At 38.6% G+C, this 18,311-nt stretch overlaps 1 protein-coding gene and 1 long non-coding RNA gene across 2 annotated transcripts in view; one reads left to right on the top strand and one right to left on the bottom strand.

The window, feature by feature from the left end:
- The window catches only part of LOC150095735 (uncharacterized), a 207,848-nt gene that overhangs the window by 45,493 nt on the left and 144,044 nt on the right, over positions 1-18,311 (top strand). The window lies entirely within an intron of this gene.
- Positions 1-18,311, bottom strand: part of LOC150095736 (LIM/homeobox protein Lhx1-like) — a 115,290-nt gene that overhangs the window by 26,477 nt on the left and 70,502 nt on the right. The window contains exon 4 of the mRNA XM_090410614.1: positions 3,037-3,226. Coding sequence (XP_090266740.1) covers positions 3,037-3,226 — 190 coding nt within the window. The remainder of the gene's footprint in view (positions 1-3,036; positions 3,227-18,311) is intronic.

Below are 18,311 nucleotides of genomic sequence, written 5' to 3'. Positions count from 1 at the left end.
TCGCTGTAAAGCGAAAGATTTTCAAAACACGTCCGAATACCTCTCAAATGTCTAATGTGAAATCAAGCGACCGTTCGTTTGCTACTTAAAATTAATCGTTGAGGACACGCGTTGATCCATGGGAGTGGAAGAATCTCGCGCTCTGGGGATAACGGAGTAGGGAAAAAAGAAAAAAAAAATCAATGGAACCTAAAACGTGTGAGGGAAAATCAACTTATAATAGGAAGAAAAAAGCAAGTCGGAGCCATGGTTTAATTTCTTAAATTTTGTGTTGGGGGTGGGGGAGAAATCACTGCTGACTCATTGTTACAGCGAACAGCATGAACGTATGGAGTCATAGTGAAACGTGGTCTGATCAAACCCCCCCCACACACACACCCCAACCCCACAAAAAAGTGGAAAAAAATTTACCGATTCCTGGGTCAAGGCATGGCTCGACAAACTCACTAATTTAGCCATCATTAAAATTAATATATATAATGAAAAAAGCCCAAGTGCGAGGAGCATGCCACCACTGACATTCTTCCTGATTGGTTAAACAAAAACGAATAAATGCAATTGATGATGGACTCTGTATATGGACTATTACACATTAACTTCAGCCTATGTGTGCAAAATAGTAAATTCTCCAATCCAGATGGGGGACCCAACGAAGGGATATTCTTAATCTGTTGTAAGATTGTCCAAACAGAGGCATCGTCTGTATTTTGTCTGCTGAGTGCACTGTTGATTTTTCTGTTTCTCGGGAGAGGAAAATCCTGGCAAAACGAAGAAGCCTTTTGGTTGAAACGGGTTAGAATCCAGTCTACGATGCGAAAAAAAAAAAAAACTTTGCATTAGTTCTTTTGAACTGAAGATGAGCTAGCGTAGCTGAGTTTATACAGAGCTGCGGTCTCATCCTCCTAACATCTCAGGTTAAGCCAGCCGAAGACACACTCCACCGGTCTTAGTAGCTTCGTCCTCGACTTGTGTTGAACGAAAAAATTAGTTTGTGTTTTCGAGTTCTGAATTTCTTTACGAACACCATTTACTTAAATAAGTCTGGCGCAATAACTACGACCAGAGTTTCCGTAGCTTAGTTGGTTTCGACGATTTTCGTTGGTTGGAAAAACTTGACATCCTCATACGGAAGGCGTTTTTCCTACCATGGCCACGAATGGCAATCCGTGGGCCTTAAGGCACACAAACACTGCTCATTATTCATTACGGTAAATATTTTGTTTCTTTCGTACAGCTGTGAAAACGTTCTAACCAGCCTTAGCACTTGTGCTTTTCAGTAACCAACTTCTTTCGCAGACATTCCATTATCCTTGAGGCAATGAGTTGAAATCTTTTCGCTTTCAAGCAGTTGCCATTTCTTCAATGTAAAGCTTACACGTCCTTGACAGCTGCAAGGATGCCTTCTTTCGCTTATTAATCATCGTTGTTTGTGGTGCTTTGTTTTCGAGACCCGCCATGTTCTCCTTGGTCATTTCCCTTCAGTATTCTCTTTTCATTCTTTCCCCATCTGTTTTCCCGCATTCTTTCTATGTGATTTTTCCCTTTTTAACTTCAATCATTTATGGCTGTATTTTACATCTGATTTGTGAGGTCCAGAATTTATTTCATGTTGTTATACTTTCCAATGGATCCACGTACGTAATCGTGGTCTTGTTCTAGCTGCTTGCAAGCAGCTACTCAATCGGATCCTCTGGTTATTAAGGTGGTTCTTAAGAGCTATATGAATCATTCCATGGATAGACGAATGCGTAGCACATTGTCGGACAAAAAAGCGTCCTGAAATGCGAGGGGTCTGGTCTTGGCAGTCGAAGTGTTTTCCAGTCGCTACGGAGGGAGGAGGCTTCTTTCGCGAGATGATGTCCGTACCAGCGACTCAGTGAAACGGCTCCACTTAATGAGAATTTGTACTTCGATTCGAAACACAAACTAACATTTCTTTATATGAAAAGTGATTTTTTTTCTTCTGTTCTTTCTGGAAAGGGGAGAAAAAAATCAACAGTAACGATGGAGCAAAGTTGTGGAAGAATTTTCTGATTGCAGGCGCACTGACAAAGATTTAGCTTGATGGAAGCACATCACGGCATAATTGCCCGAACACGCAGATGCAAAAGCGCCTCAAACTCGGCGTTTTAAGGGAAAATACTCGGAGGGTTAATTTGAAGATTTTTCCCTGTTATTTCCAAATTAGGCTCGATGTGATAAATGACAGAATTCCCGCGCTGCGAAATCGTTTAAAGTGTACGTGGTCGTCGGCGAGATTTTAATGCGAATTCCACATGAAAATCTTGCCCCATTAAAACGTTCTATAATTTCCCAAAGCAGCCCGTTTCTAATTACGCCCGTGTTTTCCCACACAGAAGTAATTCTCCAAATAATAAATTTAATCAAGTTTTTCGGCGGTCCGTCTGTTTTACGGCGGACACTTCATCTGTTATACGCTTTTACCATTGTTGCCCTCACTTCCGAGTATCCGTCCATTCGGCCCGCCTGCCATCTGCCGTGTCAACAGAGCACGTGGACTCCGCGCTAAACGCCCGATCGCGTGCAGACTTGATCGCGCAACTTCCGTCGCTAAATATCCCCGTTTTGGTGGCGGGAAAACCACAACACGGGCAAACGGATGATGGAGTAGGCCACGGAGTGGTGCGCCGAAGAGAAAAAAAAACGGACTGTGCTCTCTCCCTCATAATTGAACTCTGGAAAAGCACGGCGCTAACGGCTGCTTTGCAGAAAATACGTCAAAAATTGAACGAAATTAAATTTTTGATGCAGCCGATTGAGAAACGACGTTGCTATGAAGATGTTGGCAAATACTCGCGTAAAAATGCCGCCATTTAAGCCGTTTGCCAAATGATGATCAAATAGTATTTCATTTCTGTGGTAATGGGATTCGAACAAAGATCCTTTATGGGCAAAGCAAATGCCATCGCACGGTTAGCAAGCCTGAACCACGGTCGCCACACAATCGACGATTAAAATCATCACAATGTCGAACTTGCTCATTAACCGAGGGAAGTGATTTAAACATATACTTACCGGAGAAGTAGGCGAAACCAGAATTGGGTCCCGTCACCATTTCTGGACTGTCGTCAAGGCCATCTGGTGACATTCCCGGCCGTAAGGGTCGCATGGCTCGGCGGGGATTGCGGAAAAAATGTCGGCGAGCTCCCAGTGTGCTCAACTGCTTCATCCTTCTCTCTTTAGAACGCCGGTTTTGGAACCACACCTAAAGTGGAAAAAACGAAGGTTTAGTTCACCCACATACTCGACTTAAAAGTGTGTAAGACATTAACAAAAACTCACAATTTCAAGTTTCGTTATCTTGAACTATTCTGTTGTGTTCTACATAATATGTATAAGGAGATTTAAAAAAAAAATCATTATTTTCACTTCAAGAAGTGCAATCGACACTGGTCAACCTAGTAAAAAAATACACAGATGTAGTTCCGTGGGATCCAATCATTTATAGGTAGGGCTGAAAAGGCTTTGATTTTTTTTAACACAAATTCTTTCCAACACATCATAGACTGATGTACAGTATATATTGAAAAAAATTGTTACACTATTTTATTTTTTGTTATTATGGGAGTATTTAGTACGTTCGCGACGTTGTGCTAGTTGTCGAACATGGCTAGGAGGTGTCCGTTTTGCTTTGTGTTCTTCGTTGATATCATCAATACCTTGTCTACACAGTTCCAGGCATATTCTGTTGGACCTGTAATATATGAGTCAGGAAAAATGAAGCTCTAAACGAGTATTATGAATACCTTGGAGTTGAACTTGGAGGATAACCGTGGGCATCCACTTAGTTGACAGCCCGTGAGAACAACTGAGGAGATGGATGCACGCTAACAAGAGGTCTGTTGCTTATTATTCTGATACTGCAGTGTGATCCGAAAAGCTATGCAGAAGATGGCTGTTTGCAAAACATGGAAGGCTATAACACCAGCAACAACTTAATACAAGTGATTCAGACAACCCTGCGAATTTTAGTACTACCAAAACTCAGTCCTGTCTTAACTCAATCCCATTACTTTTGATAATCTCCAATGCCGATCCGTTTTCTCTTCTTGAGCTGACTTATACCTCCAACCTTACCTACACAAACAACACATCCATAATGTCCTCCTAAAAAGTGTACTTTTCGGCTGCAGCCATTACTTCTCATACTTGATCAATCCCAAATTGGCCAACATTTGGGATGGAGAGCCAAAAGCCTCTCTTAGAATGCTTGCGAGAGGGAGAGATGCTCGCGCTTCTCTCTCTGTAATGGAGAATGCACCACTATCCTCTGCTTTCCTTCTTAGCCTGTAAAAACATGAGCAGCTGATATCAACATCCATGGACAATTCAGTTTCAACTCCAACACCTCGTTTTCCTTCCATCTCATCTTTGGAACAGTCATATTCATACCGTTGTTTCCAATGACTACGATCTCCAGCTATTCAAGAAATACATCAACAAGTTCCCTCTTTGTTCCTAATCACTTACATCATTATCATAGGTTTTGCACCCTCTCGTGTCTAGGAATGATGTTCAAAATGTCCAGAAGTCTCGAGAGTTAATTTCTACCACAGGAATGTTGACTAGTGTATTTCGGCGACAGTTCAATACTGGTGCTCAAACTAGTCACAAAAACAATGAAGGTCGTTCATCGACTCATCTAAAAAGGTGTTCTACATTTATTTCTTTCCAAATTCAGGTCATTTTAAAAGAGAAATCTTCGGCTTCTTCATACAAGAAGAGGAATGATTCATTTGTCGAGAGTTGACAGTCCTCTGTATGCATCTGGAGCAGCAATCTGGGTCACATGAAAATAGCGTTTTCTCCCTCCCGAATTGGACTAAAAAATTGGACAAATCCGTAAGGGACTTGGATTTAAGGGACAACTTAGAGGGAAAATCTAGATCAGTGCTGAAGGAAGAAAATACAATAAAAGGCAAAAATAAGCAGACGTTGTTAGGGAGTTTCTTGATTCACCACCCTAAACATGATTCTGAAATGAAAGAGAACGCACACCAAATTTTTCGGAAGCTATGAATGTCAGGGGCTTTGTTTCAAAGATTGTCATTTTCTTCAATTTATTTTATTCCTAATTTTATGAAATGCTTTCTTTTGGTCATCTTTAAAATCAGCATATCAAACTTGATAAAGTAAGTAATCCAAATGCCAATCCCATTCGCCGAACCTCAATTCTTGTGGTGCCATGAAATCATTAGAAAAATACAAATTTCAATGCGTGTTCATCTTTTCTTTTTTTTTTTTTTTTACAAGTTGCAGAAATTTCTGCATTCTTTATTCATCATCAATAAACTTTCCTGACAAGCGTGCAAGAAAATACAAATATAGCAAGCTCACTTGAGGAGCTAAGAAAAAAAAAAAAAAAGAAGTTGAATTGCAATCATAGTTATCAACGACTATTCCGTATTGAAAGCAATCAAGTAATAGTTTTATTGTAATTTGAGAAACGTTATCAAATCCAAAAATGCTTTGCCTGTCATGTAGCTAATTCTTCTGATGAAACCTTAAGGATTGTGTAAAAATTAAATTCAAGGTAATAATACATTATCATTGTATTGTGCAAATAGGATCAATAAAATACATTTTTATTTTTTTATTTTTAAATAAAATACAAACTTCTAAGAAAGAACTTCGTAGTATAATGCAGACTTATGGTTTGAGTTGTGACCGGAATTTGCTGGTAGTTCCCAAGCCAAAGAAATATTTTCCCCAAATCTTTTGAGTACTTAGCATTTACACAATAAACTGCTTAACGAAATAAAGTCTAAGATCAGAATATACTTTTAGGAAAAGATTGAGAGACTATCGCATGGGACTAAATAATGTTGACTTTTATTTTAAATGCATACACCGTCGACGTTAGTCGTCGGTCAACTTGTGGGGAACAAATCGCGAATTCAATTTACGAAGGCCCAAACTCTCGGTCAAAATGTTATGCACAGTTGATTTTGGAATCCCTAATTTATCTTCAATCAATCTCACGGACGATTTCGGGTTTTCTTTGATGAAATCGCGCACTTTTTGGATGTTAACTTCGCTCAGTCCAGTTTTTGGACGGCCCGGCTTTCCGTCGTCCTCAAGTGTCTCACGACCATTTGAAATCGCTTAAACCCACTCGTAAACTTGAGTATGGGATAAGCATTCATCACCGTATGCTTTTTGAAGCATTTGATGCGTTTCGGTAAAACTTTTACCAAGTTTAACACAAAAGTCAATCGCAGCTCTCTTTTTGAAACTCATTTTCCGACCGTTCGTCAAAACACATTGTCCCTCTTGGCACTATAACTCGGCTTCTAATGAAACAAATGTCATAAACAGTTGACACAACACTAATGAAGGTTGCCGCTTTCGACAACAAAAAGATACAACAGGTGGCGCCACTAGTTTCTTCTATTTTCGAAAAGTTCGGTTTCTTTTTGGACAGATGGTGTATTGTAGGAAATTACTCTAAATGTTATATGTCTCAATTATATGCTGTAGGTAATGTGTATACCCCCATAGATACAGTCTAATTTTATACTGACTGTATCGCCTTCATTTGTATTTTTATAGTAACCAGTATGGCTACGGCCCTGGGTTAAACCCATTGTACAGTTCCTTCTAGTCTGTTTCCTTCCGTTTTCTGTTCATTATTCCCAAGTATTTTCTTTAAACTATCAACTTCTATTACCACTTGAACCATAATTGTAGGATATTTTTACCACATATGTAGTATTACTTTTTACTACTGTTATCACCATTTGTATTGTTCTAACTACTCGCTGCATCACTATTGCATTATATTTTCATTTGTTCTACTTATTTAGCGTTTTAACAAAATTACTAATTTGTAATTTAATGATTTTTTTTTTTCATTCAAAAGCATGCGTCTTTGAACAACCAATGCCAAGTTTAAACAAATCGGCCAGTAAAATAAAAGCATCAGACCAGTCAAGTCATGGATATGGGTAATACAGCCAGCGTTGAAAATTAGGAGGAGATTTAGCAACTGTAATCAAGGCAATGGAAACAGATTATGAAATCATTCTCAAGATGCTGAAGGATGAAGTGCAACGCACTTGCGTGGTTAGGATTGTTGGTCGATTTCGAAAATCAGCGTAGGCTTTGGAGAAAAATCAACGCAGCCTTAAATGAAAGAGGCCTGAAAACCTCCATCAGGTAAAAGAGTTCGTTACCCCTTAACAGTCAATATTATGGCCTCGAGAGATAGGAGGAGAGGGGGGGGGGGGGCATTGTACTGATCCACGCCAAATAATGCATTAAATAGAACCATTCTCAGATGGCATACCAAAAGAAGGATTAATTTTTCGTCACCCTAAAAGAAATCAATAAAGATATCCAGTATTAGAACGCGAAAGGAGTTTGGAGAAAATATTTTATTTTTCCTGTTTTCTTTTCTCCGCTGGTGGTCCAGAAAGAGTGCCGTCTGTTGCGCTGTCCTCTGGCGGTTTGAATTCGCCACAAAGAAAGCGGTAGAATTGTTTAGGGGTGGCAGACCCAAAGTGGAGGTGGTTTTTGTAGCGGGTGACTGCTACAATCTTGGATTTTCTCTCCTTGTGTTTCGCCTGGCTGAACCTCAAAGCAAGAGACTGTTTCCCTCCCAAAGAGGTGTTCCGGCACCGACACCTTTTCCTTCACCACACTGGAAATTATGCAGCCGAGGGCGGGATTTATTTCCGAACAATACAAACAGAGTCTGCAATCCGACGCAAATAACTTGTCTCCAGATGGCTACGATAAGTTTTTCATGAAGGATGCAATTACAACAGTCTCTAACATCTAATTCTGTCTTCTGGGCTTCCTTATATTCAAATGCTACCTCGAGAAGCAAAGCGCTTTTTCAAATTCCCCAACCCACTTCCCTTCCCCGAAGCAACAAGCAGAAAAACAAACACTGCAAGCTACACTATGATGCCGTCTGCTTGGCAGTTTATATTGCGTAGATAGAAGGAGGAAAAAAACATATTTTACAAGTGAGACGCTCACGTATCGCTATGCTGAATTACAGGCAATATTTACATGGGGGGGGAGCTGCAATATTGATTGGCCGCTACATGTGACGCTTTTAACTTTCAGTTAGCAATTTTCTTCAGAAGGGAACTTCAGAAATCATCAAATCTTCACACATGAACGTATAAAATAAAAATACCAAAAAAATGATCAATCATAAATCAAAGACCAATCATAAACGTCCACTTTGTGTAATAGCATTTTTGTATCGCAACACATCAGCATAATTTCGTCATCAGAATGCTGAAACGACAAAGTTCAATGGTGACCCTGCAATGCTAAATTTCATCTACTCAAGCAAAGCCATTACTTTAGAATCACCTCGAAATATTTTTGTTCCTGCGAGGTGTTTAGTCTAAAACAAATCCAAAGAATCGAAAACATCAAATTTCAGAAAAAAATACGTGTATTCAGAATGTTAGCGTATGCCTACAGATTAAGCGGACCAAACGAATATAATAAACAGATGCGTACCAATATTTGGGAAATGTGCTGGGGGATGCAATTTTGCTCTTGTCACACACCTCCACAGAAAACAGAATCGTGCAAGAGATTAACATCAACTTCAAGAATCTAAATATATAAAAGCACTTGTTGGTCTGCTTCGTTATAAAAACGACCCCGCTTAAATTTCAAAAAACTAACCATTGCCTAGTACACCAAACGCTTAAAATGGGTTTTACTCGGAGGGTCGACATCTTCATAATAGGACACAGTGTTTATCGACGATGCACTTTGCTTGGAAATTTGGACTAGGAGAACAAATGATAGGGTTATGAAAGTAATAGAATTTGCTCCCCAGAATGATCTCATGATAACAAAATGGATCTCCTTTTATGGAGAGCTACTCAGAACCTGACCGATTTACATACCCATAAAACTTAATGTACATAAACTCAGCAAAAACGAGATCCTTCTCAGGTGCCGATACTAAAAATAATCATACTCAGTCATATCAACACCAATCCTGAAATTAGGACTTAGATCCACAAGAAAACAACTGTTTAACTTTACGGAACAACACAGTACAATGATCTCAAGAGGATGATTAAGAAGGAGACGAAGTTGCAAAAAACAAGTGGATATCCATGAACAGAAATTAGTCTTCAAAAGAATAACATACCGAATAATTAAATTGAAAAAGTCTTTGGCTCATAAGAGCTGGATGATTGAGGATGGGAAAAAATGAAAAGATGGTATAAATATTCAAAATAAAATATTCAAATATAATGGTAGCTCGAAATCAATAAAAATTAAAAGGAATTCATAATAGTTCATCAGCCGCTAAACAAAGAGTAGGGGAGAGAACTTATTGTTAGTAAGTTTTGCCTACAGGTATCGCACGCAGTTATTCTCATCCAAAAAATGCGATAACTTTAAGATAAACAGCCTTATTCCCTGCAGGCAAAATATTTTCAAACACCTTACTCTACGAACTGAAACAAAAATGGAATCTAATCACTTCAGGCTAGATTTAATAAGAACAGGAGTACAATATACGATATACACTGCTTGGAAAGAAGTCAACGAACATCCGCATGGACCAGGAGCATCGTGACAAAGTATAACGAGTCACGAGTTTGTGGCCGCTATAAATTAGAGGAATGTGATGCTTCCAAGTCAGTGCAACTGTGAAATGGCTGCGAGAAGGGAACTGATGGAGTTTGAAAGAGGCGTTGTGATACGATGACATGTAGCAAGCCTATCTGTTCGGCAAACTGTTCACAAATTAGGCCATTCCAGGTCAACAATCAGTGATACCATACTGAGATGGAAGAGCAGGAGTCAATTGCAAATGCTACTCGCAGTAGACGACTCATCTCATTCACTGAACGTGACCGTAGGGTGCCTACGAAAAACAATATAAAAAAACTGCTATTAAGAACCAAGGCTCCGAACATGGGATTCTTCCATGATAAGACCGCAATATACAAACTCCATATTACCCGAACCAACATACAAAGCTGTGTTAATCACGCTACACCCTCTACTGAGCAGATGAAAGGGTGTGTGGATGCCTGGTGAACGTCTCTTACCAGAGTGCGCAACCCTAACTATGAAATTCGGAGGTGGTAGTGTGATGGTATGGTCCTGTGTTTCTTGATTTGGCCTCGGACCTTTGTTTGTGGTGCCACGAACAATGAACTCAGAGAGGTATTTGAAAATTCTGGACAAGGCATGCTTCCTATTTTGTGGCATTTCTACGGAACTGACCATTGTCACTTCCAGCAGGACACCAAAGAAAAACACAGAACAAAGTAATGTGTCATAAGGTTGCTGCTGCTGAAGCACCTTCGTGGTTTGTGGACATGAACGTCAGCACACTTGACATCTGTGGGATGAACTGGAGCATTGGATGAGGTCAAGGGACATCTGCCCAACAATATTCGAGGACTTCATGCCTACAGGAAGAATTATCCCAAATTCCCATTGATCGCTATCATCCGCTTGTGGCAAGTATGCTTTCCACAAGCGTATCCCCCGTAGGATTGCTGCAGTCATCGCAGCAAAAGGAGAGCCTACATCTTATTAAGGTTGTTTGTTCCTCACACTATGGTGTCCGTTGACTTCTTTCCAAGCAGTGTATTTACTCCAGGAGAAAAACACAGAACAAAGTAACGTACCATAATTTATTGATCTACAGAGCGCCTTCGATTCTATTTGGCATGGATACCCTCTGGAAAATTCTACAGCAAAATAGTATTTTTTAGCACACCCTTTTCAGAAGAGTATGCAAACTATCACCAGTATTATTTAGCTTCCTCGAATACGTTGTAAACGAAGCCCTGGAGAATTGGCTTGAAGATCTTATTTGTTTTCTGCTAGGATCCCCTAGCAGAAAACAAATAAGATCTTCAAGCAATCGCCAAGTTAGTTTCTACTCTTAAAAGAATTATGACTTAACAATACGTGGCCCAAAATCAAAACAATGACAAATATCTGTGCTTCTGACTATGAACGAAGTGTTGTGGCAGAAACAGAAAAAAAATCCCACTCGAGGATACACATTCAGAAGTTTATCAGTTTCAATACCTGGTATCTTTAATAAGGATATAAGATTTAGACAGGATATTAGAACAAAAGGTGCAAACGTAAAAATAGCGGACTAAAACCTAAAAGCGGTAACTAGATTAAGGCTTAGTGACCCACTTGTTACTTCTGAACTCTTCTATGGAAGTGACACTTTTAAACGAAAATGAAAAAGAATTCTTCGCATTTGAAATGAGTCGCTTTGGAGAACTCCTGAATACGATACACTGATCATGTTACAAACAGAGAAGTGAGATAGAATTAATTCTTTCACCCAATCCAAGAGAGAATATCATGACAAAGATTCCAAGGAAATAACGCATTTGGTTTGGCCATGTTAGCAGATCTGATGCAAGTCTATTAAGGATTATAATGCAAGTCTATTATCCCAGCGACCTGAAAAAGAGGAACACTCAGAATAAACTGAGTAGACAATAAAAATAAATGGACACGCGCTTCGTTTACAGAGCTAAAAACTAAATGTTAGTCAAGGACGGACGGACTGGACAATTTCTGCGAGGAACGTTTGCTGATAAAAATTATTTTACATTTGATTGTCCTGTGTCAGTTTACAATGACATTAAGACAGAGGGACATAAGATAAAAATTAGAAAATCGACTAATAAAATAAAAAAATGAATCATCACAACAGCGTTTTTCCAGGTTATTTGGGAAAGACAAAATTCAGTATTGAAGTTTATATTTCAATGAATACTGAGAGGGATAAAAATGTGGATTTTTATCCCTCTCGTGATAAAACATGAACTTCACTTGAAATTATCGGTCCTACGCTGTTTACTTCGCTCTGCTTGGGCAAATGGATAGCGAACCCATTCTCCAATCTGACACTTCTAACCCTATTGGATGTTTTTGAATATATTTCATCGCCCTACATCAGATCACGATCCTGTTTGCTGGTGGCATGAAGCTTAAAATTGTTACATGCTTAGTCTGTAGAGCAGGAAGGCCGGATTATCTAAATCTTAGCAAACGCATGTTTAAAACCTTGTGTTAGCTGGATTATCATAAAACTAATTTAATAATATTTAAACAGAATTATGATATTATAAATAAGATGTCATAAGATAAATATTATGCTTCTGAAAATACACAACTGATGTTAAAGAAGATAAAAAAAAAAAAAAAAGATGAGGTCTAAATAGGGGGAGAGGGTTTGAAAAGTTGTGATAAACACCTAGAACAAAAATAGACCAATTTGTGCAACAAGGGAAACCCTTTGTTCTCAGAGGATTGCAAATGATGCAGAAGCGTTGTAACAAGCGAATAACACTTCGTGGGGAATTTGTAGAATTACGTGTAAGTTACGTGGTTCTACCTCAGTTCCTTCCTGGTGATTATCACAACTTTTCAGCATACAACTTCGTATATGAACGTTGTTAGTGAAAAAGTTTGAAAACAAGGACCATCCTTTTAGAGGCAAAATGCGAAAAACATTGATTTGGAGAGGGAGGCATGTAGTAAAATGTCCTCCAAGGATAGAAAAATCAGAAATCCATGGTAGGCTGAAGAAGTTAAAAAGTTAGTTCTGAAATAGAAGTCGCATTGAAAGCTCCCGGTAAGTCTGCAGGAGCCCTGAAGGAACACGGAGAATTAAACTATGTGTAAAAGTAGCTAAACAAAAGTTATGGTAAGACTGGTAATTATATATAGAAGATAAATATCGGAAGTTGGCAAAATATTTAGAGCAATTGATAAAGCTTAGAAACGGAGGAAAAAAGTGCAGTAAAAAGGAATCAGATATAGTAACGATGATATGAAAACAAAAATCCAAAATATTTGAGGAGGGGAGGAAAGCTATCGAAAAACTAAAATGTGGAAAGGCAGCTGGAGTAAATATCTGACCACAAATGCTCAAACATGGAAGTCTTGCAGTGGCTGATTGCCTAATTCCAAGGCCTGGTCAGTGGGTTGAAAGTTAGATGATTGTAGTAGAGCTCTCATAACAAGACAAAAAAAAGGTAATAATTACAGAATGTTCCTGGTAAGATTTATGCACGTATACTTGAGAAAGGGCAAAGAAGGATTGTGGAAGGAAAACTTGAATAAGAACAAGCTAGGTTCAGAATTACAGGAGTTGTCAGGACCAGATTTTCACTTTAAGACAAATAAGTTATTTGAACATGACAAAGATCTGCATTTAAGTGTTGTAAATCTGGAAATAGCAATGATACATTCTTGATGGAAGACTCCAATGGTAAAGTAAGTGTAAGAGATGCACATCTGGCAGCAACTGGAAAATATGGACTGGGGATGAAAATAGAGAAAGATTGATAGAATTTGCTGAAAGGAGAGGTTTCGACATAATGAATACTTTCTTGAAAAAGGAAGAATTGTAAATAGACAAGAAGAGGTGTTTAATGAAATAGATATTTTAACCAACAGAAATTGTATTGTTCAAGACACAGATGTAATAAATAGTTTCAATACTGGTAGGGACCAAAGATTAGTGAGATCAAAAATTGTCTTCAACAATAGATGGGAAACACCGAACTGATCAAACGTAAACGGGCTTCCTATCAATTTACTAAATCTGAAAAAAAAAAGTTTTATAATATGATTTCAATGACGACTTGGATAACAACTGTCAGAAAAAAGAAGAAATGAAAAGAGATCTAGACATGAGAAGTAGAATATAATTCTCGAAGCTTATGTAAAACAAGAGGAGAAAGCATGACACGAGAAATGAGAAACTTCAGAACAAGAAGAATTAGATTTACAGTAGAAAAAACATTCTGAGTATAAAAGGAGTGAGAAGAGAGTTGGCCAGAGGACAAAATAAATTAACAACCCTTAAAGATGACAATGAAGTACTAAATAAACACAAAGAACAGATCATAAGAAGAATAGAATAAAATCCTTCTATGCCAAATTATATGATGATTCCCAAGACTTCAACCAATATAAAACAAAAACGACTTAACAACAGAAAGCAGGGGGTGTACCAGTCACGACCGTCTTAAGTAAAATTTATGCAGCATTGCCTAAGATAGAAGAGAATACCAAAGAGCGGGAAATACGTTATCCTTATTATAATTTTTAAAAAGGGAGACAGAAAATATTAAAAATTACCGCCCTATCAGTCTCCTCTCAACAATATACAAAAATCATTAGCAACAGAATACAAACAGATAAGATTTATGCCAACCTCCAAGCAGAATTCATTAAAAAATTACAGCACCCTTCATCACATATATACACTGCTCGGTAAGAATATATGCACGGGCATTGTTCTTCACGCTGTGATGTAAGTTTACACCATAGTGGGAGGAATAAACAGCTATGGCGGCCACCATAATAAGATGTAGGACCTCATTCTTGCGATGACCCAGCAATCCCACGGGGCATACTTTCCACAAGTGTACGATAGGGATCAGTGGGAATTTTGGACCATTCTTCCTGTAGGCATTGTCCCTTGATCTCACCCAACGCTCCAGTTTATTCCACGGGTGTTCAATAGGGTTGAGATCAGGGCTCTGTGGAGGCCAGTTAAGTGTGTTGAAGTTCATGTCCACAAACCACGCAGTTACAGCATAAGCCTACTGACATGCATTGTCTTGCTGAAAGAGACAATTGTCAGTTTTGTAATAAAGCCATAAAGTAGGAAAGCATTGCATTGTCCAGAATGTTCAGATACCTCTCGGAGTTCAATGTTCGTAGCACCACAAACCGTGGTCTGAGGTCAGACCAGGAAATACATGACCATACTGAACGCCCACAGATACGAGACCCTTCGACACTTCTGCGCATGTCGGAAGAAGGAGAATCCATTTCGATAATAGGGTAATCAATCCATCTTGTGGGATGAGTTGTTTATTATTACACGTCTGAAAATTAACTTTTCTTTTATGATCGTTGTAGTTTTTAAAGTGGTAACTATTTTGCCTGTATAACAGTCGGAACATTTTACGTATAAAGCACGTGATTTTGCGTGTTGGTGACCAATTCGTACATCAGCTTATTTCTTTTTCCCCTTCATGTTGTGAGTGTGGTAGGTCATCCACTGAGGGTAGCATTTGCAGTTGACTCCATGTGCTTCCATCTCAATATGGTATCACTGATTGTTGACCTGGGATGCCCCAATTTGTCAACAATTTGCAGAACAGACTGGCCTGCAACATGGCATCCTATCACAATGTATCTTTGAAACTCATTCATTTCCCTTCTCGCAGCCATTTTGCGCTGACTTGCTCCCAAGTCAGCGCAAAATGGTAACTAAAATCCTCTAATTTATATCGGCTACAAACACATGACGCGTCACATGGCAAGATGCAAATTGCACATTGCGGGGGGATGTTCATCACCGTTGACTTCTTTTCAATTAGTGTATATGTAAATAAATATATGTATATATATAAATTGAAGTCCGCGCGGTTAGCCTAGTGGCTGTACGCTTCGCAACCATATGCGTCGGGAAGGAGTGTCCTAAGTTCGATTCCCGTTGGTGACGTGAGGAGCTTAAGGATCTTCCTTAGCCCCAAGTTAGTTGGTCTTGGGCGTGGACGGCAGGGTTTTTTCCACCAGTTTATCTGCGGTTTTTCATCCCGCAAGCAGGCAAACCGGCCCCGTGAACACACAGGCTACAGTCATAGGATATAGTACGGCAAGGAAGGCAACGGGAAACTACCTTGCTCATAATCATTTCCCTAGTATGGTAGTATATAGCTATCCCCCACCAGCCGTACGGCTGAGGGAATAGAATGAATATAAATTGATCTGAATCTATGAAATCAGGAACAAATACGGAATTTTCTATCAAAATGGAAATATGCCACTTTCACTTAAATTATTTACAGCACTAAATCGCCTATTGCTGATGACGTTATTCTTAAAAGAAAAAACTCTGCAGAAGATCTTCAACATATGACTTCTGAATTGAATGCAGAAAGTAAAAAGAAAGGATCAAATATAAACAAAGACAAAACAAAAATAACGCTCAATAAATACATCCCAAAAAAACCAGTACGAATGTAACACAAGGAAATTGATCTACTAACCCTCTATGTTTACCTACGACAAAGATATCGCAGTAGAGGAAAGCTATGAAGGAATTATGCAGAATTCAAGTTGGTTGGATAGCCCTCGGAAACACTCAAAGGAAACATTCCAATCTGGTTTAAAATAAAAATATTCGACAGTTGTATACTTTCGGTCATAACATATGGAAGTGAAACATGGACTTCGATTAAAAGATTTGAGGATTACCAAGAGGAAAATGGGAACGAACCTTAGTGTCGGTATTACCATTCCGGACAGACAGCGCGATACTTGAGTCCCATCTCAGACTAGGGTGAGAGACATTAAATGATCCAAATGGCAATGGGCAACATAACACTGAAGAATGGACAAAGTTGATCTCTGAATGGCATCCCAGAGATGGAAAGAGACCTACAGGAAGACTAAAGAGATGGCAGGAACTCAGTGACATAGAAGTCTCAAGATAGGAATGAATGGAGGACTTTAGTGGAGGCCTTTCCAGCAGTTGAGAGAAAATGGCTGATGAAGAACTCTGGAAATGGCATATGACAAGATGCAAAGAGAAAGCTGTTCAAAGAAAGCCGCTCCAGTTACGTGGTGCAAATGGGACATTATATCAAGCAATACTTAGTCTTTATTTGAGTTGTAAGTCAGCAGTTAGGAGGTACAGGAAGATGGTTTGATGTTAAATCAGGTGTGTAACAAGGATGTATATTACCTCCACTTTAATTCATCATCTATATGGATCGCAGGCAGCTTACACAAGTGGAGAAAATCACCTACAGTCCAATGTGACTATGGAGCCATAAACCAAACCATCGGGCACATTGTGGAGGACTGCAACATCAGAGCTGCAGTCCTCCACATCGGCCGACATGTGAGGAATTGCAGGAAGATGAGAAAAACGCCAAAATGAAAAAAAGTATCCTGGACGAAAAATCATGTAAAAATATTGTACTTATTTAGGTACAATTTTTAGTGAGGCAAAGTAAATACACAGAAATACCAAAGATGATATGGTCTGGATCCAGATGAATAAATTTATAAGCAAACAAGAGAGAATTAGGCCATAACACTAAGCTGAGAAAAATTAGAAGGGTAAACAGACAGTCTCAACGGTGGAATCATATTAAAAATGAAGATATTAGGAAGCAACTTAACATCGTTAGCATTCGTGTGAGTAGAGCTAATCTCAGGTGGTGTAGTTACTTAAACAGAATGGGAGAGGAAAGATTAGCAGAAGTATTTAATGCCAAAATGGAAAGGAGAATAACCCAGAGAAAGAACAACATCTAATCACACTGATATTGATATTTTAGATGTATTTAGTTTGAATTACTGCAAAAGAAACGAAGGCTTTAAAATCACCACAAGTCTATGAATTGCGTGTATATGATTCTGCAGTTTTGCTGGTTTCGATGAAGAAAAAAACAACAACAAAACTTCAGTTCTCTATGAAACAGGTTAACTCACCTGCAGCTAGAAAAGTCCTCATAAAACTTATCTGACTGAGCTACAGGGGCTTGTGTGTCATATTATCTAATACACCGAATAACATCTCCACGACAGACAATTATTAAAATTCATTAATTTGTTTATTTTAATAGCATGAATGCGATATCCTGGCAGCGATAGGTTTGTGCTTTCGTTAACATAGCATGCGACACTGTGCGTTGTTGTCAAGAATGAAATAGGCGAATGTCCCTGTCGTCATTGTACAGCAATGCTCTTGAAAACGAAGTGGGCAATGTTGTTACTTTCCCTGAGGATCTAATATTAATTGGGAACAACAAACAAGTTTTTTATGTGAAAGCCATACCAGAAAAGAATAAAGTAATTTTTGAATTTGCCAGCAGTACATTTTACGCTCTATTTGATCTCTTTCTTAATATTTTGATTTCAAATTTCTTAAGTATGTTCTACTTGGCTGCTTGCACAAATATATAAATAAATAAATGGATCAACTATCAGATTATTTTATTTTAAAAAAATCCCCCCCCCCAGAATATGAGCTTTATTGTATGTTTAAAAACAACAATATATTTAATAAGAATAAAAAATAAATTGTATATTTGTTTACGTTCATGAGTCTGAATTTTTATTTTTTAAGGTTCTCCGAAACAGGCTGCTGTTCGCGTTCTGCGCATCTATCTGGCGCATCAAGACAAGTAGCCAATAGAGAAGCGTTTCTTAGTACCCTTTCTTTAGGCTGAATGCTGTTTTCAGCTTGTTTTGCCTTCTGGCCATATGAAGGG

This window comes from Typopeltis vanoorti, chromosome 20 (assembly GCF_054136105.1).
Source record: "Typopeltis vanoorti isolate ZY-2024b chromosome 20, IOZ_Tvanoo_1.0, whole genome shotgun sequence".
Lineage (NCBI taxonomy): Eukaryota > Metazoa > Arthropoda > Arachnida > Uropygi > Thelyphonidae > Typopeltis > Typopeltis vanoorti.
The sequence above is the reverse complement of the archived record's forward strand: the minus strand, read 5'-3'. Positions and strand labels throughout refer to the sequence as shown.